The sequence below is a fragment of the Cylas formicarius genome, unplaced genomic scaffold (assembly GCF_029955315.1).
Source record: "Cylas formicarius isolate icCylForm1 unplaced genomic scaffold, icCylForm1.1 PGA_scaffold_7__23_contigs__length_41026272, whole genome shotgun sequence".
In the NCBI taxonomy this organism is placed as follows: domain Eukaryota; kingdom Metazoa; phylum Arthropoda; class Insecta; order Coleoptera; family Brentidae; genus Cylas; species Cylas formicarius.
Genome location: NW_026844352.1, coordinates 40,409,510 through 40,433,246, shown reverse-complemented (window position 1 = coordinate 40,433,246; position 23,737 = coordinate 40,409,510). Strand labels below are relative to the sequence as shown.

General features: G+C 35.6%; 2 protein-coding genes across 7 annotated transcripts; both read right to left on the bottom strand.

The window, feature by feature from the left end:
• Positions 1 to 802: 802 nt before the first annotated feature.
• Positions 803 to 9,203, bottom strand: LOC132705508 (nuclear transcription factor Y subunit alpha). 6 transcript variants are annotated; one of them, XM_060676116.1, is made up of 7 exons: positions 8,704 to 9,203; positions 8,212 to 8,407; positions 7,989 to 8,148; positions 5,960 to 6,159; positions 4,114 to 4,287; positions 1,910 to 2,149; positions 803 to 1,110 (listed from the first exon to the last, which is right to left on the bottom strand). In XM_060676116.1, exons 2-7 carry the CDS (start codon positions 8,398 to 8,400, stop codon positions 1,042 to 1,044), a joined length of 1,032 nt encoding a protein of 343 aa, XP_060532099.1. In that variant the 5' UTR covers positions 8,401 to 8,407; positions 8,704 to 9,203; the 3' UTR covers positions 803 to 1,041. The 6 variants fall into 6 exon arrangements, with proteins under 6 accessions (XP_060532099.1, XP_060532096.1, XP_060532100.1 ...); XM_060676113.1 differs by having other exon boundaries at positions 7,989 to 8,157; positions 8,704 to 8,998; XM_060676117.1 differs by having other exon boundaries at positions 5,978 to 6,159; positions 7,989 to 8,157; positions 8,704 to 8,997.
• A 2,608-nt stretch (positions 9,204 to 11,811) lies between these two features.
• LOC132705382 (high mobility group protein DSP1) lies at positions 11,812 to 23,663 on the bottom strand. Its single transcript, XM_060675937.1, has 5 exons — positions 23,033 to 23,663; positions 17,485 to 17,946; positions 17,263 to 17,423; positions 15,865 to 16,039; positions 11,812 to 14,488 (listed from the first exon to the last, which is right to left on the bottom strand). Exons 1-5 carry the CDS (start codon positions 23,453 to 23,455, stop codon positions 14,375 to 14,377), a joined length of 1,335 nt encoding a protein of 444 aa, XP_060531920.1. The 5' UTR covers positions 23,456 to 23,663; the 3' UTR covers positions 11,812 to 14,374.
• Positions 23,664 to 23,737: the final 74 nt, after the last annotated feature.

The following is a 23,737-nucleotide window of genomic DNA, read 5'->3' as shown; positions in this document are numbered from 1 at the left end:
AAGGCTTGCTGCTCAGGGTGCCGAGATTTTCGGTGACATCATACGTGTTTTTTCGATTTTGATAGATTCGTAACACGTCACAAACTAACGAGAGTAGGCGCCAAATAATATGCAACCTGTTGACAGATATCCTTAGTTACTTTTTCTTATTGTTGAAGACTTATTTACATCGTTAATGTGTCGGTGACGTCGGATGCATTTTGACAAGTCACGTCGCGCGTCACAAACAAGTGAGAGTTGATACAAAATAATATGCACCATGTTAATACTTTCTTGTTCAGTCAAAGAGGTATTTTTAAGTTCGATTTTGACAGTTAGGACGCACGTCATAAAATAATGGCACTAAGTACGGTATAGTATGCGATATGTTGATAGGCTTCTCTCAATCATTCTGTGGTATTGTTGAAAACATGTTACTCGTTCTGATCGTCATACGTGCTGAAAGTGTGAATGACGTCAGACGTATTTTGACGTTTGTTGATTTTGACAGTTAGGTAGATACAAAACATGTATACGTCACTAAATAATGGCAGTAGATACAGTATGTAGTATATGCAACATGTTGATAAACTTCACACCCTGTGTTATTGTTGAAAGCTTAATTTGATGGTCAGCCGTATTTTGACAGTTACGTTGCACGTCACAAAACTAATTACAGTAGACACAAAATAATATGCCGCGTGTTGATTTTTGAAATTTTACCTGTACCGTCCTATTTGCGAAAGTGCTTTACTGATTTCGCTCGTGCCACTTTGTTCGGGGGGCGGGGGGTAAATGACGGCATTAAAACAACACAGTGGTACACGCGATATATTAAGAAATTGAATAAAGAACAATAATATCTACATTATACAAAAAACATTTACAACTATCAGTCCGAAACGTATTTTACAAATATTATCCACTACGAACTACAAAACAAAAGGTGATATGATCCCTAGTGGCCAAGGGTAACTGTACAATACGCCACTGCCGTTTAAAAAAATTTATACAACGTATTTACAAAAAAAGAATAAACGAAACCTAACAATTAAATCGTCATTAAAAATTTATCTCCTTTTTGGTTTGATCTATTGCCAACGGATCCGGTTTTATCATGTCCGGTAAGCCCTACAAGAAAAACACGTCAGCACCATATAACTGTTAGCGAAAAGAATAAAACAGCGTCGCCAATAATTGAGTTAAAAAAAAACATCCAAAATTTAGAATTCCAAAAATCCTTGACAAAAAAAGTTAGACTGGCTCGAATTTTAAAAGTCAAACGTCAAAATTAAGTAGTTAATTCCGTACAAACAATTTATTTCGTCCAATAAACATCGCTTATAACATGCGCGCCTCTAACGGCGGCTTTAAAAACCTCAATTACACTTCTTATAGCTTCTCATTTTTTTTCCCGCATTTTTGATATGCTAAATTTTATTTCAAGCATGTAAAAACACTAAAGACTCTAATAAAAAATATGGAAAACGTGTGGAATTTTCTTTTTCTTTGTTTGTTTATTTGATTTATTTTTACTCTATATAAATAACAGTTGAAAAAAATCGAATGAATGAATGAATCATTTTAGTAAAAAATGTAATTAGGATTATTAGAAATGCAAACATTACATTTACTCCACAAAAAAAGTCTAAAACGGAAAAGTCGGGAGATCGTGGCGGACATAAGAAAATCTCCACAGGAGCAAAAAAAACTTAATTTTCCATAGCTAAAACACGAATTAGGAACGAGAAAATCGAAAACGCCCGTAAAAGGACCTTATTTTACAAAAAAATTCCTTAGTAAATAAATAAAATTAACTTAATTTTTTTTCATAAGTCAAGAATCACAAGCGGGAGGAAAAAATACTTACGCTGAAAAAAGCGAGATTTTAAAAATAAAATGCCGAGATAAAAATGAAATTTCACTGTACCTCTATAATTATGGACGTGTTCATTGGAATACTGCCGTAGGATACGTTAATCCGTTGCATCTCGTGCTGTTGCGTTTGTTGCTGCGACTGCTGCTGCTGCTGCTGCTGATGTTGCTGGGCTTGCTGCGCCTGCCTTTCCATTTCCTCCCGCCGTTTCTTAACGGAACCCGAGTGGAACCTGCCCCCCTCGCCCCTTATCCTGTTCATCGCGTGCCTGTGCCGGGACTCGTGCAGATATTTCTGCTCGAACCACACGAATCGACGATAAAATCGATTTGCTTACGAGACACTCAAGTTAGAAAATTCTAACTTTTTTTTTATAAATTCCGACTTATTTTTCACAAGTTCGGGCTTGTTTATTTCCCAAAAATTTTAGTTTGTTTCTCAGAAACGTCGACGTTTCTCAGAAATGCTGACTTAGTTTTTAAAAATTATGACTTATATAGACTTATTAATAGTTTTTTAGAAATTCTGACTTGTTTCTTAAAATTTCGAACTTATTTCTCAGCAAGTCTTTAGAAATTCCGGCTTGTTTGTTACAAATTTTAGCGTTTCTCAGAAATGCTGACTTATTTCTTAGAAATTATTACTCAAAATTTTAAAATATTTTTCAGAAATTCTAATTTACCTTTCTGAAATTCTCACTTACATCAGAAATTCTAACTTATTGTTAAGAAATTCTAGCTAATTACTCAGAAATGCTGACTTATTTAATAGCAATTTTAACTTCTTTTTTACGAATTCTGACTTATAACAATAAATCTGACATGTGTTAATTAATGTCTCAAAAATTCTGAATCTGTTCTTAAGTCAGAAAATCCTAAAAACCTTATAAATCATTGCGAAATTTTTAAAAACCAAAAAATCTTTAAAAAAATTCATTAAAAAGCGCCTACGTGATACCGAAGTTTAAGCTCTCTTAAAATTTAAAAATATCTCTTTTGATATTTTTCTAAAAAATATTCGAAAAATAAAATACAGCCATTAGCTGAATTTTTATTTAGTTTAATAGGGAAGAATTCCTGAAAAAATCAGAATTTTTCAGAAAAAAGTCAGAATATCTGACTTAAGTCAGAATTTATGAGAAAGTGTGAATTTCTGAAAAATAAGCCAAAATTTCTGATACACAAGTCATAATTTCCAATATAAGGACTTTCAGAGATACAAGTCTGATTTCCTGAATAAGTCAGAATTTCTGACACAGATATAATGCGTTCAATGTTATTATGAACATTTTTCATTAATTCAGAATTTTTTTAGAAATAATAATCAAAAACTGGCAGCAGTTTTAGGTTTTTCGACACAACTAAAAAGTCGAAACGCAATATTTCTTACGAAAGACTTATGGCAGAAATTCCGAATTGTTTCTCAGAAATTATGACTTGTTTCTCAAAAATTCTAACGTGTCTCAGAAATTATGAATTGTTTCCGAGAAATTCTAACTTATTTTTCAGAAATTATGACTTGTTTCTCAAAAATTCTAACGTGTGTCTCAGAAATTATTAATTGTTTCCAAGAAATTCTATCTTATTTTTCAGTAATTATGACTTGCTTCTGAAAAATTCTAACGTATGCCTCAGAAATTATGAATTGTTTCCGAGAAATTCTAACTTGTTTCTCAGAAATTATGACTTGTTTCTCAAAAATTCTAACGTGTGTCTCAGAAATTATGAATTGTTTCCGAGAAATTCCAACTTATTTTTCAGAAATTCTGACTTGTTTCTCAAAAATTCTAAAGTGTGTCTCAGAAATTATGAGTTGTTTCCCAGAAATTCTAACTTATTTTTGAGAAATTCTGATTTGTTTCTCAAAAATTCTAACGAGTGTCTCAGAAATAAATTATTAGTTGTTGCCGAGAAATTCTAACTTATTTTTCAGAAAATCTGACTTGTTCTCAAAAATTCTAACGTGTGTCTCAGAAACTACGAATTGTTTCCTAGAAATTCTAAGTCAGGAACTCATTATTTAAATAAACATTATATTTATTATTAATTAATTATCTTGATTATTGCTTCCTGTATTACATTCAAATAAATACTATATTATTTAATTACGATAGCAATAACTATTACTATTATCATTACCGTTATCGTTATTATTATTATCATTATTATTATTCGCGTAAAAGCAATTTGATTTGAGAAATACTGCCACAATTTTTGCCGCGGTGGTTAACCAATGGAAACAAATAAACCAAAACTCACAGGTCGTTCTTTCGGTATTTTGCCTTCCGCTTCTAATTTCGCTCTGGCCTGCCTCCGTTTCAGTATCCTCCTGTACTGCTTCGCGTTTACGTACAGGGGTTCCTCTTCGAGGAACTCCGCCCCCGGTATGGGCAGCCTCTGAAACTGTGTGCCGCTCGTACTGGGCACCATCTGCTTGAAAAACCGAACAAATTCAAATTTTTACAGGCCAGTGTAATACTATTTGCGAAATTTCTGGATTCTAAGGGGGGCGCATGGACAGTGTCTCGGATCACCTTAAACTTTCTTTTAGCTCCGCCCCCCTCAAACCAGTATACCAGCAGGTACTGAGCAGTTTCGGTTAGATTCGGAAGAAGCCAACAAGATGAAAAATCTAGAAGATTTGTAAATAGTAAATATATTACTTTTAATCCACTATATGGGACTTAATTTGTCCCTTAAATGGGGACGTTGATGGGAATTTGTCTACTAAAAAATTGAACAAAACTAATTCCTATTTAAACGGCACCATAAGTTTTGGGCTCATGATATTATCTATTTAAATAATTTTTTTACAGAGCTTAGCACTTCTTGGCAGCCGAATTCGTATATGAGCAGATATTTGTCCGCTTTTTAAAGAAATTTTTGAAAACAAATCGATCCTTTTATGTTTGGGCACATATATATTTTTTTAAATTCGTCCATAAATGATAATAACAATGTCATTCGTTTTATTTTTAGTCACATTCGACATATAGTGCGTTTCATTTTTATTTAAATAACTTTGTACGGAGCTTGGCACTTCTTGGCACCTGAATTCATATAAAAGTAAATAGGCCACTGTCTTAAAGGATATTTTGAAAGCAAATCAATCCTTTTCTATTTTTTGACGCTCAGTTTTGAGGTTATTTACGTATATTTATTACCTTTTACAATAAGCTGCTTAAATATTTCGGTGACACATATACTTTTTTCAAATTCGTCCTAAATTTATATTAACAATGTTATCCGTTTCATTTTCAATCGTATTCGATATACAGTGCGTTCCATTTCTATTTAAATTATTTTTCACAGAGCTTGGCACTTCTTGGCACCCGAATTCGTATAAAAGTAAATAAGCCACTTTCCACTCTTTTAAAGAAAATTTTGAAAACAAATCGATCCTTTTATGTTGGGCACATATATATTTTTTAAATTCATTCATAAATGATAATAACAATGTCATTCGTTTAATTTTTAATCATATTCGACATATAGTGCGTTTCATTTTTATTTAAACAATTTTGTGCGGAGCTTGGCACTTCTTGGCACCTGAATTCGTACAAAAGTAAATAAGCCACTTTCCACTCTTTTAAAGGAAATTTTGAAAACAAATCAATCCTTTTCTATTGGGACCCTCAATTTTGAAGTTATTTACGTATATTTACTACGTATATTTACAATAAATTACTTAAAGATGTCGGTGGCACATACACTTTTTTAAAATTCGTTCTTATATAACAACGTTATCCGTTATATTTTCAATTATATACGACATATAGTGTATCCTTTTCTACTTTTTGACGCTCAGTTTTGATGTTATTTATGTATAATGAGTACCTATTACACTAAACTGATTAAATACATCAGTGGCATATACTTTTTTATAATTCGTTTTTAAATCTCAATAACTATGTTTTGCGTTATATTTTCAATTACATTCGACATATAGGGCGTTCCATTTCTTTTTAAATTATTTTTACAGCGCTTGGCACTTCTTGGCACCCGAATTTATATATACGTAAATAAGTCACTCTATTAAAGGAAATTTTGAAAACAAAGCGATCCTTTTCTATTGGCGCGCCCGGTTTTGAGGTTATTTACGTACATCTGCGGCGTTTCTCACCATGACCAAGTTTCCGTTAGCCATAGCCAGTTGTCCGTTGGGCGACGTGGCAGCGAGCGTCTGCGGCACAACCGTCTGGGAGGCGGTAGGTGACGACACCGTCGTCTGTGCGACCGAAGCACCGCTAGCGGCAGGCTGCGCAGCACTAGCGATTTGTACCAGATTTCCGTTTATATTTAATACTGAAAAACAGTTTCCGAATCAACCAAGCAACTTAAAATTACGATATAGGCGAGCGCGGTAACGTTGTGACATCATAATGACTCGATTTGCACCAGTTTTCCGTTTGTATTTAAAAGTGGAACATAACCTCTGTTCAAACCAAGCAAAATAAGTTAAAAAAAAGACGGGCCGTTATTTTATTTTTATTTTTCACGACACATTTCTATAATACAGAATGGCAAAAGCGTTATAGACAATAAGGTAACGTTGTGACGTCAGAAGGACTGTGGTTTGTACTAGATTTCCGACACTGTCACGCCGAACCGGTGTCCCAATAAAACAAATTACTAACACAAACTGCTAATGTAGTTATTAAGTGTAATTTATTTATACAGGGCGAGTCATATTTAATTTGTGCGCCTGGTTTTTATAACGCAGTGTTAGAAACGTTATAGACACATGGTAACGTTATGACGTCAGAAGGACCTGACGTATTGCGTTCTGCATCAGGCTTTTATAACGTAGAGCGTTAAAAACGTTATAGACGGTATGGTAACGTTGTGACGTCACAAGGACTTGCGATTTGTACCACATTCCCATTTATACCGAACACTGAAACGAAAATGATGTCCAAACCAAGTGAGCAAATTAAAATTGCGAATAAAAATACTTACAATCGTTATTTATACTGGGTGAGTCAAAAAGACGTGTCTAATTGCTAATGAGAAGATTATTTTGGTTAAAAAAATTTTATACCATTTTATATAAACTTGACAGTGATAGGTGACGATAACAAAACATTTTTACACTTAAAAATTAGTCCTTTCATTGACACTTTTCCTTTTTTCCAACCACAAAAAGGCTTCTGATATTGTTTTAAAAAAATGCAAGTTTACACTTGCCGTTTCAATTTTCATTTTTATCACAAAAAAAAAATCAAAAAACGCTGTTATAAAAAACAATGAATAGAGAAAAAACTATTGTTACTAAAAATATAATGAAAATTATAATCTTTCGAGATATATATGTACTAAATTTAAACAAACTCAAAAGTGCATTTCAAAAATGGAGAATGGCGTGATAAAAAAATTGACATATCTTTCGGACTCACCTTGTATATTATATCGGAAAGAGCATATATATATAAATATTGAAGTATACACTTTTTACAAGAAGGTTAAAAAAACAACAGACATAACTGGATACTTCATTGTACATGTATATAAACGAATAGACAGATCTTTCCGATTTACCCTGTATAATAAATTTTGCATTTTTTTCGTTATTCATTGTTCATTTAAAATATCTTTTGCAAAAAAAAGAAACACTCGGTATATTATTCTGCATTGCAACCACAACGCATTGTTTAAACTTCTTAAAAGGTTAAAAAAAACAACGAACATAACCTCACATTTTATTTGTTGACGTGCAAAAATTTTATTTTTCGGTGGACACCTCATCGTCCACATTTTTCTAACTCGCCCTGTACATTAAATTTTTCAGATTTTCGTTTATTGATTCATTTAAAATCTCCGAGTTGATACCACTCTTTCAAACCGCTCAAAGAATACGAAATGGTTAGATGGTTTAAGACCCTTCTCGATCGAACAGGGATCTTGGAGGCTAACCAAAACTACTACAAATTCCCGTTTACGGTGAAATACATGGAAAAAAATTAATAGATTATCAAACGCCCACTTTAAAAACGGCAACGCTACTTATTTAACGCCCCTGGGTAGAATATTCTTCGAGAATGGCGAATACTTTGTGCACCTAACCTCACATTTTGAACATTGACGGGGTAAAATACGCCACCGGCCCCGTGCACGCGTCGACAAGACCTACCTACCTGTCGGTGCGGCCTGCTGAATGTTGCCGCCCTCGATAACGGCCCCCGGATGATAGATAAAAGTTTGTCCGTCTGCTGTCTGCACGATCTGAGGCTGCTGGTGAGGCTGCACGATAACCTGTCCCTGCTGCAGGCTGCTTACCGGCACCACCTGTATCTGCTGCAAACCCTACGATGCATTCCAACGTTCGCGACCTCCGAAAACACATATTTTCGTATATACCTGGGTTCCTGGAGCGGCCAGCTGTATCTGACCTCCCGAAGGCACGGTGTGCACCATAATCTGCTGCCCGTTAGTGCCCTGTATCACTTGGCCGGCATTCATCTGCATCACCTGCACCTGCTGGGGCGCGACGCCCTGCACGGGATGGATGACGACCTGTCCATCCGCCGTAGTGGCGATCTGTTCCATGTTTTAACTGTGGCGACAAACATGTTAGAGGTTAGGCGAACCTTCCGAAAAAATCGTTAACTACGAACAATATCAGCGTCGGTAACGATAATACGCGCCGGCGACTCCTGGAAACCGTACCGAGGCGACATCCCGTGAAGTAAATCGGACGGAGTTCGCTTTCGCTATCGTTCGCCATTACGGAGATCGTGCACGCAATTTTCGAGATTCGAAACGGCGTAAACAAACGTCCGCGATTGTTTTCGACGCCCGCTACGATTGCCGAACACCTTATACAGAATGTTTGATAATTTGTGAACTTACATTGGATATTTTGCCGTGCACTTTCTCAATGATTGGTCGACAAATTGTAGACCAATGGTCGCGACGCACTACACACGAGCCCGCTTGTGTATTGGTGGCGTTGCCTGCCACTCCCTGGGCAGATCGCGTAGGTCGATGCCCCGTTAGCTTATCGACGTGCTCGGAAAATAGCGGCGCGGGAAACGAACGGCCAATTGCAAAATTAGACAAGGAGGAACCGATTGGGTTTCATACCAATCCGTTTCAGACGGAGCGCGGACGCCGTCGTAATCGCTTCGGCGAAATAAACTCCGATTGGCATTTTACCTAAGCGCATAGAACAATGGACCGAGAGGATTGCCGATTATTTTCACTGGATATTGGCGTCATAGACAACCACCCTAACGTTTTGTCAAACTACAAATTTGTTGTCGAAGATTTGGCCCAATACTTTACTATACTATGTCGATGCGCGCGATGCCGTAAACCAAGGAAAACGAGATGATATCGACCGCATAGCAAAATCTTCGAAACTCCGCGCCATATACAAACGAAACGTCCCGCCGAAAGATGGCTCCCTATGCCTGTCAGAATCCAAACTTTGGTTAGCATTTTCATTTTTTTTTTGTTTGGATTTTTGTTATTTTGATTATTCCGATCCTTGATCGCGATCTCTTCTCATTCCCGACATTCAGAGTGTGTTAACTTGTACCACCATCTAGCAGTGCACAGTAAAACTAAGAAAAGTATCGACCTTCAAAAGATGCATAACACCACGACAATTGCTTTGCCGAATATCGATGCAGCTAGCGAGTTTTTTAAAACACATCCGTTGCTGACCAATATTTCACGAAAAGAACCAATCGAAACTGACCAAACAGAAATGTATAGTACAAAGTAAGGTTTGAGGTTATGTCGGGATTTGTTGTCCCTTTTGCTTATCCGGCAACAAACATCGTTCCTGTTGCGTTGTTTTTTCTCCCGTTTTTAGTAGGACCATGAGCTATTTCTATGGGCCCATAAATTGAGCTATCTGAATTTCTCGAATGTTTCTCTGCGCTCATAAAAAGATTAAGTATTGAAGCGTCAAGGATTAAGCAACACGAAAGGAATCTTCTTGGCTATCGGAAAAGTACAATATGGTGACGTTTATGTGAAACATTTTTTTTTTTTCAGAAACCATAGTGTTTTGTCTGGGAATTTCGATTAGTGGCTAATTAATCTGTTAGTATCAGCATCTCTAGATTCCTATTCAGCTCTTGTTCGATCTGGGTCCTGCCCACATAATTCTGATCTGATCGGATTCTGTGGTAGAGCGATCTTGCCAGATCCTTTTACTTATTTCATAGGTTTTTAAGGTAGATTTTAAATATAATTTTGGTTAGCTCAAACAATTCTAAACAAAAACCTCTCGAGTTGTTTTTTCTAAAACGAATTTGAGAAAAAGTTTTATATGTAAAATTGATAATTTAAACGACTTTAAACAAAAATTGCCTCTTCAGTTTTCAAAGCATAGTTAAAAAGTTTTTTTCGTTTTAAAAGAAGTGTTACGCCCATGGTTTATCGAATTTTTTTTTTAAATGTAAATTTGGATAATTCAAACAATTTCAAACAAAAATGGCCTTTTCAGATTTTTCGCTAAACTGATTAAAAAAAAAAGTTTTTTTAAAACAGTTTAGCGAAAAATCTGAAAAGGCATTTTTGTTTGAATTATCCAAATTTACATTTAAAAAAAAGTTTTTTTAAAGCGGAATAAGGGTTTTTTGTTTTTAAATAAAAAAGTAGTACGCCAATGATTTCTCCCATTTTTTTTTAAATATCAATTTAGATAGCTCAAACAATTCTAAACCATCACCTCTCGAGTTTTTTACATATAAATTTGGACATCTTAAACAATTCTAAACAAAAATAGTCGCTAAACAGTTTTTGAGGAAAAGTTTTTTTTGCCGCATGGTTAAAAGTTGTTTTTGTTTTCAAGTAAATAAAAAACGTGTTACGCCATTGGTTTTTTGCAATTTTTTATATATAATAAATTTGTTTTCGTTTTACCAATGCCGTTCGCAAGGCCTTTTAATTAATTCAAGTATTTAAAAAAAGGGCACGCCAATGCTTTCTCGCAAGTTTGCTCATAAAATTAAAAATATGTGCTCTAGTTAAACCAGTGGCGTTCAAGACACAGTTTAATTAATTCGAGTATTTAAAAAAAGTGGTACGCCAATGATTTCTCGCGTTTTTTGAAATATAAATTTGGATAGCTCAAACAATTCTAAACCAAACCCTTTTTTTTTTCAAAACCGAATTTGAGAAAAAGTTTTTTAGATCATGGTTAAAAGTTGTTTTGTTTTTAAATAACAAAAAGTGTTACGTTTTCTAAAAATTTTATATGTAAATTTTGATAATTCAAACGATTTTAAACAAAAATGGCCTTTTCAATTTTCAAAGCATAGTTAAAAGTTGTTTTTGTTGTTCAATAATAAAAAAATTGGTACGCCAATGGTTTACCGCATTTTTTTTAATATCAACTTGGATAATTCAAACAATTTCAAAGGAAAATGGTCTTTTCAGTTTTTTTGCAAAACCGTTTTTAAAAAAAAAAAATTTTAAAGCATAATTATTTTTTTAGTTTTTAAAATATGAAAAAAATTGGCACGCCAATGATTTCTAGCATATTTTTAAATATAAGTTTGGATAGTTTGAACAGTTTTTGAGAAAGTTTTTTTTGCCCCATAATTAAAAGTTGCTTTTGTTTTCAAGTAATATAAAAAATGTTACGCCATTGGTTTATCAAAATTTTTTAAATATAATAATTAATTCAAGTATTTAAAAAAAGTGGCACGCCAATGGCTTCTCGCAAGTTTGTTCATAAATTTTTCCGCTAAAACCAATAGTTTTCGAGAAATATATGATTTTAGAGTCTAGTTAAACCAGTGCCCTTCGGGAGACCGCGTAATTAATTTAAATAAAAAATGGCTTATTTAGAAACGAAAATGGTTTCTTCGGTGCTTTTTTTTGGAGCATAGTTAAAAATTCGAACGTTTTTCTAATAGGAAAAAGATTTTTAAAGGTATTAAGTTTTTCAATTATGATTCCGCGCGCCCTGTACACGTAAAAAAAAAACGCAAACTCAAGTTTAATGAAAATTTTTATTGATTTCTTCTCCCTAGATTTATAAAAAAACAAACATTGCTTTTCTCTATATAACCGTCCCTACAACAAAACAGAGCAACCGTTAAACACTTTTTTTTTCAAAAAAAAAAAAATCCATTTCATGGACGCACGCAAATATATCGATGAGGAGACGAGAGAAAATCGCCTGAGTGGGAATAAATTACTTTACAAACGTTCGTTTTAAATATAGAGCGCATCGAAAGGTATTTGCAACATTTTACATCCCCCTCGTATGATACAAAAAATAATAATAATAACGTATCGGTATTATCCGTCGAGCCGTCGAAACAATCGCGATCACGACGACGCGGAAACTTTTTTCAATTAAATTAAAATTCAAAAATTAAAAAAAAAGCAAAATCAAAATGGCGTTCGGTTCGACGGCCCGTTTCTTGCCGAGGGAGAATGTGCTCTGCTTTTCAATCATAGGGTCCCTTTTACACGGGGAAATCTGTTTTAAAATTACGATTAGAAATTACCTAAACACCGTTGCCAACTTTACGACTCGTGTCCTGAAAGCGCTGGGAAGCACACACTGAGGTAATACATAAAAAAATAAATAAACGGGAGCGCCCCCTATCGCGATTTTGCGAAACTACTACTCTCGCCAAGGGCGCACGAAAATAACCCCCGTTTTCCAATTAAATCGCTTCGCAAAATTGGCAACGGCGCGTTCGCTTACAAAATAAATACGGGGCGGGGGGCGGAGCTGGGACAGTCAGCTTTAGCTGTAAAAAAATTTATCCGCTTCGCTCGTGACGTATGGTACGAGAAATTTTAGTATATTATCCATCAAGGTTTTGCGTGTACCTCCGCGAGAGAGAGAGGGAAAAAATAAAAACCGAAGACAGTACAAATTTTGGAAATATCGTTCTCAAAAATCCGGTATTTCTTTGGGTAAAAAAATCTTACAGTACTATTTTTACTACGAGAGGCGTTGAAAAATAAAAAATTGTTTTTAAAAAAATTATTTCCAAAAAAAAGTTTTTTTTAAATTGGTGACAGTGAATGATTAGAAAATTTCCAAAAATATTAAAAATAACGTATTTCACAATATTTTCAAAACTTATGCGAAATTGTATCATAAAAATTAACTTATTTTTGGGAAACTATTTATTTTTGTTCTTTTGAAACCTTTTTTTCAATTAGTTATATGAAATTGTATGGCAAAAAATGACATTTTTTTGAGAAATTGTTATTTTTAAACTTTATTTTTGCTCATATTATGTATTTATATATAATACAACTTATGTGAAAATGTATAATAAAAATAACTTACTGTTTTTGAGAAATTGAAAAAAATTACAAATTTGTTTTCGTTAAACCTTTTTTAAAATATTATTGATACATATAAGTTATGTGAAATTGCATCACAAAAATTTACAAACACAATATTCTGTTTGGTTTCTGAACCATTTTCCACCATATTTAATTTAACAATTATTGTCGTTACTCACCAGGTATAAATATAAATAAATATATTTTTGTTTTTAACCCTTTTTTTCTCATATTAGCGGTAATTAATCGTTGTCGTTACTTAGTAAGTTATGTGAAATTCTACAACAAAAATTAAATTACCGTTGTTTAGAAATTGAAAAAAAACATATATAAAACATTTTTTATTTTTAAACCGTCGTTCTTTTCTAACCCACCCCGTAGCGAAAACAGAACGAACTATAGAAATGACCTTTGCCACGTTAAAACGGTAAGATTATTTTTCCTGTCCAGCTGATTTTTATTGAAAAAAAAAAGTTTACGGGCACTTTATAAAGTAATAATAGAAAAAAAATCATTTTCGAAACTTTTTTTAAAACAATCAAGAGCTTTTTTAACAGTCCTTTTCCGCAAATTAAGTGACCTTCGAACTTATTTTCGGTTTCGAAATGAAAAAAAAAATGCTTAGAAAAAATTCTTTTTTTTTCCGAATTGCAGCTTTTTTTTTGGTGAACTTGAATTTCAAACATTTTTTAGCTTCGATCATTTTTGGGCAGATCAAATAAATTAAAAATGGCCGAAACGTTGGTCTACTCTGGATGTTAATTATTATTATTATTATTAATATCATTAATATACTAAAATTTCATCAACTTCGTACGGGGTCCCTTCCGAGCGACAAACCGAGACAGAGGAAAAACTGAAAAATTAATTAAAAACCCGTGGGGCACACCATCTTCACAGGACAGTGCGAGAAAAACTTATTCACTAAACACTATATTTATATATATATAAAAAAAACCTGATAGTTGACGATTTACAAACAAAAGCGCTCTCTCTTCGTAGCCGCGTCGCTCTCTCTCGTTCTCTCTCTCTCTCTCTTTCTCTCTCACGCTCTCTCTCCCTCTCGCACGCTGTCATTTTGTAAGTACACACTGATTAGGGTAAACGAACGGAGAAACAAAAAAAAAAACCGAATACACTGCTAAATTAGTAAATGTATATTTACAATAGAGGAATGAGAAGGCGGGACTACTCTCTTTCTCTCTCTGCGCGCAAAGACGTACGTCGATGCTCGGACCGGAGGGGTTTACTCATCCTCATCATCTTCCGCTCCTTCTTCGTCCTCCTCGGGATCTTCTTCAGGTACGGGTGCTTGCTGTTGCAAAGCCGGATCGTTTCTCTTTTTGTAAGCCGTCATTTCCTAAAACGTCACGAAATCTACGGCTTACGGTTACCCGGTACTTCCCGAAGGTCCGTTACAGAGAACAGACAACGGGTAACAGAGAACAGACATGGGGGAATAGAGAACGTACATAAAATGAAACTTTCAAGGGCGAATCACGATCACGGCAGCCTTTGGTAAACATAAAAATTTCAAATATCTCGGCACGGTAACCTGTGTTCAGGTTCTTTTAGATTTTTCGTCCATAACCGACACACCCTGTACGCAATAGAACAAAATGCAGTAATGAAGTATTTTGACGTCACTCTTGATTCACCATTTTGGAGATTACCTATTATTTGTGAATCACACTGAGACTTACCTCAAAAATTTATGATTGTTTTTAGGAATCCCTACTTATTTTTCCAGTGATTATTTATTATTTTTCAGAAACTATGAGTTGCTTTTCAGAAATTAGGACTTGTTTGCAACAATTTTTACTTATTTCCCAAAAATTCTGACGGAAATTATGACATGTTTTCATAAATCTCTTTTTATTTTACAGAAATTATGATTTGTTTTCATAAAATCCCACTTAATTCCCAAAAATTATGATCTATTCCGAATTTTTTCTCCACAAATTCTCACCCGTTTTCTGAACTTTTTATTCCCTAAAAATTATGACTTCATTGCAAAAATTCTAACATATTTTTAAAAATTATGACTTGGTTCAGAAATTATTACTTGTATGCAAAAATTCTGACTTGACCCAGAAATTATTACTTGTTCTTCAGTAAGCAGAAAGTCTTACTTCTTTTCCAGTAATTATGACTTGTTTGCAAAAATTTTTACTTATTTTCAAAAACCCTGACCTAACTCAGAAATTATTACTTGTTTTTTAGTAATCATGACTTGTTTGCAGAAATTCTAATGGAAAAATTCTTACGACACATTCTTACTTGTTTTCAGAAATCCTTATTTATTTTCAGAAATTACAACTTGTTTTGTAAAAAGTATTACAGTAGCCTGAGGAAGTTTCTTTGAAAAATTCTTACTTATTTTCAAAAATTCTGATGACTCAGAAATTATGACATGTTTTCATAAATTCCTTTCTGTTTTTCAGAAATTATGGCTTATTCAGAAATTTTTATTTTCCCGAATTTATGGTTTACTTGTACAAATTCTTACCTGTTTTCTGAACTTATTTTCTAAAAATTATGAGTTTATTGCAAAAATTCTCACTTATTTTTAAAAATTGTGACTTGACTCAGAAATTATTATTTGTTTTTTTTTTTAGTTATCATGACTTGTTTGCAGAAATTCTTACTTATTTCGAGAAATTATGACATAATGGAAAAATTCTTACGGCTCAGAAATTTTAACTTGTTTTTTATTACAATTAATACACGGCTTACCTTTTCGTATCTCGCTTTGTCTTGGTCGGCCAACGCCTCATACTTCGATCTCATCTCGGGATCGGCTTCGGCCCACCTTCTGCCCAACTCTTTGGCGATGTCGCCCACGCCGTATTCCGGATTTTGGGCCTTCACTTTACCACGTTCGTCATTGCTGAACCAAAAGAACGCGGACCTGGCGAACGAAAAGCAATTTTTAGGAAAACGGTTGGTTTTTCTTCTCGATTTCAAGCAGATTTAAAGCAAAATTGGAGACATCTCAGCTTAAACCGTCTCATTTTCTGTTCCAAATAGTTACTTTTCATGTCAATGTCCATCAAATACCAGTCAAAATCGGCACGGATGGCCTTTCTTGTAACGAAAACATCAACAAACCAGAGCATCAATTAGTAGCAGAAAAAAAAACTTCTGCAGAAAGTCGCGTATGATCATGAAAACAGCATCAAACGTGCAGATATCGGCACAAAATATCACTTTCTGCCCCAAATATTTGCCGTTCATTGTCGATTTCGATTAAATTTTATTTAAAATCGGCTTTTTTTTAGACATATCTAAAACGGCATCAAAATTGCAGACATCAGCTTAAACCCTCATTTTCCGTTCCAAATCGTTACCTTTTCTTGATAATATCGATTGAATATTAGTCAAAAGCGACATCCTCGGCCTTTTACATTGTAAAGAAAATACCAACTAACCAAAACTATAGAAAATCGCGTAATCTGGCTAAAATATTCGGAGTTCCTTGTCGATTTCGATTAAATTTCATTTAATATCGGCTTTTTTTAGGCATATTGTATCTAAAACGGCATCTTTAAACCCTCATTTTCCGTTCCAAATAGTTATAATTTCTTGATAACATCGATCAGATACAAGTCAAAATCGTCATCCTCGGCCTTTTATATTGGAAAGAAAACACCAATAAACTAGATGGCGAAAAAAAAAATTCTGTAGAAAATCGTGTATTGTCACGAAGACAGCATCAAACTTGCAGATATTACCATAAAATCTCACTTTCTGGCTCAAACATTTGCCGTTCCTTGTCGATTACGATTGGATTTCCTTTAAAATCGTCTTTTTTGAAACTTATTAACTCTAAAACGGCATCTGAATTGCAGACATCAGCTTAAACCCTCATCTTCCGTTTCAAATAGTTACCTTTTCTTGTCAATACCATCCCCGCCCTTTATTGCAACGAAAACACCAACAAACCAGAGGATATCAACTAGTTGCCGGAAAAAAAAAACTGTAGAAAATCGAGTATGGCGTCGAACCGAATCGATCATCCGACGCCTTTTCCGATTTTCTCAATTCTTTAGCACAGCTTTATAACCTAAAAACCCATTCCCGAGTCCGAGGTCGATCAAACTATGCCGAAACGGTAGTTGGCGGTTCACTTACAAGGATCTTTTGGGCGCGTTAGGGTCCTTGATCTGCTTCCGCTTCTTGCCCCTCTGCTTTTCACCCTTGGGGGGCGTGTAGCTCTGCATCTCGGTGTCGTAGCGCTTCTTGTCGTTCTCCGCCATCTCGTGGAAACGCTTCTTCTCCTTGTCCGACATGGTCTGTAACGGGCAAGTCGTCGTCGACATGAAAACACCCCCTCTCTCGCCACCGAAAAGTTACCTTCCACCTCTCTGCGCACTTTTTCGAGAATTCCGCGAACACGACGTTCTCCTCGGGATGTTTCTTCTTGTGCTCCTCCCTGCAGGTCTGCACGAAGAACGCGTAAGCGGTCATCCGGCCCCTGGGCCTCGCGTCTGCCTTGCTTCCCCTGGGCATCCTCCCTTTCGGCTGCTGCGTCAGTTGCTGCTGGTGCTGCAGTACCTGGTGGTGGTGGTGGTTGTTCAACAACTGTTGCTGCAACTGGTGTTGCAACTGTTGCGTCTGCTGTTGGAGCTGGTGCTGTCTGACTTGAGCCTCCGCGATCGCCTGGTGATGCTGGTGGATCGCTTCCTGGTGCTGGCGGTGCGCCTCCTGCTGCTGCCTCTGCGCCTCCTGGTGCCGCTGTACAGCCTCCTGGTGCTGTCGGCTCACTTCCTGCTGCTGCCTCTGTACTTCGTCTTGCTGGGACTGGGCTTCCGTTTGCTGCGGCAAAACGTCGAAACGTCGATAAAGGAATCGTTTTTTTCCGTTTAATGGTAAGGTATTGTACGACCAAAAATATAGTGCATTTATTGCTTTGAAAATTTATAGCTTACTATTATAATTTATGATACATGAATAGTAACACTGCTTAGAACTATAATTGAAGTTTATTTAACAAGCTATGTAACAATTAACTTGCAATTTTTCGAAGAAACTCTCACATTCTACTGTTATACTTTTTATAAAACTTCTGGATTCCTCCTGCGTCGGTTTTTGTTTAAATTTCGCCAACCATGCTGTTGGCTTCTCCAGAGCTCGACTCAAACTGGCTCGCATTTTCCTCTGTACCTGCTTTTATATCGTTTGGGGGAGGCGGGGGAGCTAAATGAGGAGCACAAACACCGTCTCGGATGACCGATTTCCATATTGGTGACAGATAGAGACTTGAGTCGCGGTTAAGATTGTTTCTATACACTCTCGGATTTTTCGTTGGTAGAAGAGTTGATTACATGCAAGAATTTTAGTTTTATCGAATAAAATTTTATGTCCGGTTTCGTGATTGTTCCATAAGTTTTGTAAAAAGTATTTTTCTTCTTGTATTTTTGTGTCTTTTGGATACGAGGGCAGCGCCAAATATGAAAGAAATAAAGTGGAGTAACATTTTTTTGTTATTTTTCAATATAATCTCTCTTAACTTCAATACACTTATTATAGATCTTTATTAACAACTCGATCCTTTTCGCTGGAGGCCATATCTGGACTATAGAGAGGATGATCTATCTGTTGGAAACCATACTCTAAAATGACAGCAGTATGGATAGGTGCATTATCGTGCAAGAGACGCACGCCTCTGGTCGGTTTTCCTCGACGTTTTACACGTATGCGGTCTCGAAATTTATGTAATAATGTTGCGTAATATTTACCACTGACAATGGTATTAGCTTCTTTAAAATCTATCAAAAGAATTCCTTCAGAATCCCAAAAAATCATGGCCATCACCTTTTTTGTTGACTGGCAGACTCAATTTTCGTCACCCTTACGACGCCACTCCATTGATTCTTTTTTCGATGAGGGTCATAATAGAGAACCATAGTTTCATCTCCCGTCACAATGGTCTCTAACACAGGCTTCGGTTCAGACCCACAGAGTTCCAAAAAAAACCGCCCACACTTGACACGGCGTTGTTTTTGACTAGCCCAAAGGTTTTTAGGAACCCATCTTGCACTAACCTTAAGCATACCTAAATGATTATGCAGGATTCGACGAACACTTGTATCAAAAGGCTTAGTAATTTCTGAGATTTCCTTAACCTTTAAACGTCGATCACTCAATACCACCTCTTCCACAATAGCAACAATATCTTCCGTTATTACCTCCACTGGTCGACCAGTTCTTGAATTATCTTCAAGGGACTCCTGCCCCATTCGAAAAGGTTTTGCCCATTCTTTCACTACAGAATACGAAGGAGAAGTTTGGCCGTACACACCATCCAGCCTTTCTTTAATAATTTTAGGTGCTACCCTTCTTCTGTCAAAAACTTTATGACCGCTCTATACTCAATTTGCGTTATGTGCGACATTTTTTCGGACACGTCTCGTTTAAAATGCTGTCAATAAAAAAACTATTTGACGCAAGACTTCAATTTTTTTTTCGCGGCCTACTAAGATATATATTTAAAAGAAGACAAAGTTTTACCGTGATACTGGAGCTGCATCTATATCACACAGGGAAATTTTGGCGCTAACCTCGTAGTTCTTCAATTTGTCTCTTTTAAGATTATAGATTATATTAGCGGTAGATAAGGGTCCGTCGTAATAATACAGATTAATATTTACTAGAATATTAAAATTAAACATTTTTTTTAGGTTCCCGTTTTTTTGACATTTTAAAACGTGGAGACCGTGGAATGAAGCAGATGTTCCCCTGATAGAAGAACACCTGGAAAACAACGCAAGTGGAGATGGTAGTCGAACCTAATGACAATTTGAAAGACTAACTACCTCGGTAAATAAAAAAAAAAAAAACGGATCCATTCTTCCCGATTGAGATGATTTGGCCCGAGTGGAAAGCGCATATTTTTCATATTTTTTTAAACTAGACGACTGATACTTTATTATTATTTATATTTAATATTAAACTGGGAAGCTATTTTTTTTTTTGAAAATTGCGCTTCTATTACAAATATTGCTATGGCAAATGTGTTTCACTTAATATAAAACAATCATATTTAGTGGATTTTTAACTGTACATATATTCATTATTATTACATGCTGTTTCAAAACAAAGGCGGAAAACTTAAGGGGTGAATCCTTTGTTTTAAAATAGGCGGTTTCTAATAAACCTTTCTCGAAACATTTTTTTTTCTAAGGCGTTGCGTAAGTTTTGCCAACGCCTTCCACTAATTATTTTTTTTTGAAGATAAAAATTAAAATCGTTACTTTTTGACCATATTGGTGGCTCGATATTGTCTCCCTTTTATAACAATTGCCCCAGTAAGTTTTCGCAATTGTTTTGGAACACACTGTAAAATAAGAGTAAATTGAAGGATATACAACATAAACCAAAATTTAATAACAATCACTTGACATCAATGAGAATGTTATTAAAATGTCAGGCCTACAATTTTGGAAAAATGATTTTTTTGAAAATTTCGATGTTGAGGACAGCACTTACACGTGGAAACCAATTTTTATTATTAATACGTTGCGAAATGGCGAAAATATATTATACAGGGTGATCACAAACAGAGGTGGGAAAACTTTGATTTTTATTAAACAAAGCAAATATAATTTTTAATAAAAATCATAATTTTTTTATTAATTTTTTAAATTTCGTAAGAATATGAATTTCGCGTTTTTCTTTTGTAGCAATTATAGCAAATATTTTAAAGCCATTATAAACAATGTAGTAAAATGTAAAAAAGCTATTACATACGTAACATATATGAGGAGGAAAATGCAAAATATTTTTTCTTATATGACAATGACAAACGCCCACAATAAGCCAAATATTTGACACTCCGTTTAATGAAACTGACGGTTAAAATTTTTTATGATAAATTTGAAGGCCATACAAAACAAACTTCACATTCAAGCTGATAAAGTCGTCAACGTCGATGACACAGGCATACCAGGTAGGAGCTGCAAAGGAAGACCCTCTTTTGCTCATTTTAGATAATAATGAGAGTCATATAAGTCTTGATTCATTCTTGCTCTGCGGGGGTCATGGAATCATAATGCTGTTAGCACATACCTCGACTTGACATATTTTGGCCCTATTAAGACTACATACAATCAAGAATGAGCAGCAGCTCAAAATAATTGTGTTGAAGACCATGATGTCCAAGCATTCAGTTTCCCTATCAAAGATCGTTGAATTGCCTATTATTTCTCCAAAAATATCAAAACGCAATATTGATTCTTATGAGCACACCTAAAAAAAAATCAGTTAGAGGAAAAGGAAAACGGAAAAAGAGCTAAAGCAGAAAAAAAGTGGTAAAAAGGCCGAACACAAAGAACCCAAATGAAATGTGAGAAGAAACCTTCAAACAAAGAGATTAAAAGAGTATTAAAGAATTTCAACAATATTGAAGACTTTAGTAATTAGTCAAAAAGACGAAGAAAAAAAAAAAGAAGACTATTTTTGAATTTTTTTAAGTGATAAATGTAAGATCTCTGTCGTTGATAAGGTTAATTCGTATTTACCCGACGTTAAAGGTTGTTGTTTTCTCTAACTATAATGCAATTTATTAAAAAATATATAAATGTTGATTAGTGAATTCGCTAGACAGATAAGTAAACTTAATAATTAAAAAATACGATAAAATTCCATTGTTTTACTTAAGTTTTCCCTAAGGCGTTCGTATTTCCCCCCACATTCACCTAAATAATTATTTTAATTGCGATTTGAATCACTAAAAAAATAGGCCCAACCCTGTTGCCAATATCGAGTTTTTTGATTTTGAAATTTTGAAACCGAATTCGTTAAACTAAATCGTTTGATTACAAACGCCAGATGTCGCTTTCTCAATCTTACACAGCCGTTTCCGGCTTATGTAGTCTGCGGTTCGTGCTCGCAAGCTATTTTTCAAAATTCGTAAAATTTCATGGTCGCGCGTATAATACGACCAAAAATATAGTGCATTTATTATTTTGACGTTTCAAAGTACTTTACAGTACCTTCACCTATCCCGACAGATCTTTATTCTACATTAAGTAGGTCTTGCATGACGTGGACCGTAACGAATATTTGTAGAAACATAAAATTTTTATTAGAAACGTTTATTTCACAAACTATGGGGCATGGAGCAAAGAGCTGAATACAAAAATCAATTGAGGTATTACCTTCAATTTATTTTAATTTGGTATATTTTTCATGGGAGAATATCAACTTTCTTATTTTAAATAGAACACCTAACGTATTATTTTTTAATTTTGCACAAATCTCTAGACATATTTTGTGTATAATATGCTAAAAATAAATCTAACCGTTTTTGAGATTTTTAATTAAACAAAGGACCGGAATAACGTATTTCATGAGAAATGTCGATACATATTACAACAGGGTAAGCGAAAAATAAGATTAAAATGATTAGTGAATTCGTTAGACAGATAAGTAGACCTAATAATTAAAAAATAAAGGAAACTCCACTGTTTTATTTAAGTTTTCCATTCCCCACTATGCCCCTAAATCATAAAATATAAGAGTTTTTTTATTTTAACATTGAAAAAGAATTCGTTAAACTCGCTCATTCGATAAAGAAGGAATCTGTCTATTATACAAATGCGAAATGTCACTTTCTCGACGTTATACGACGTTTTCGGCCTAGTTTAGTCTGTGGTATGTGCGTGCAAGTTATTTTTCAAAATTTTACGGTAAATAACCAAAACGAAACCTCGCGACCGTACGAAGAGCGTAAAACACGAAAACGGGGGACCTCGACGACGGGCGACCGGCGGGGTAGGGGCGGCCGCTCAGCCGCCGCCGCCGCCGAGATCAAAATCCTCACGTTCTGCCGTCGGGCAAATTCAGGTAGGCGGATTTATAAAAGAGAGAGACTATCCGGTCCCGACCGCCGGCTTCTTACCGCTGAAGCAGAAGGGGAACTATGTACAGGTGGCATGTTTTGCTGCTGCTGCTGGATCGCGTGCTGCATGCTATTCTGTAAACTTTGCAGCGTGCTCTGCATATTGTCCACGCTCGAAGGCGGCGGGTACCACCATTGCGACGCGGGGGCGGCGGCGTAATCGTAGCCGCCGCGAACGCCCGCCGCCGAACCGTTATCCGACGCATTGTTCGTCGCCGAATTTTGAAAACTGTTGGCCATTTTGTACGTGAACAACTGCTGCTGTTGCGAATTTGACGCGGAACTACATGCCGCCTCGATCTGCTGCTGCCGCTGCTGCTGGATTTGCTGTTGCATGATTTGTTGCTGTTGCTGCTGCAACTGCTGCTGATCCCACCATATATCCTCGTCCCTCGCGCCCCAAGCGCCCCGATTCTCGGCCATGGCCGACACGCTAAAGGGGTGGGCTCTCTCTCTCTTTACGCGGTCACGTTCACATGTAACGCACAAACTTCACGCGACGCGCGATAATTTCGATTCGCGAACGGCACACACACTACACCGCCATGATTCCGAATATCGGAACCATAATATAACCGCCGATCGAAACGAAAAACAAAAGAACGCGTTCGCTTCTTCGCGCGGCAACCGCTTGCGACGATGTGGCAACGCGGCATCCGACACGAGGGACGCCAATACGAGAGGACGACGCAGGCGCCCTCGCAC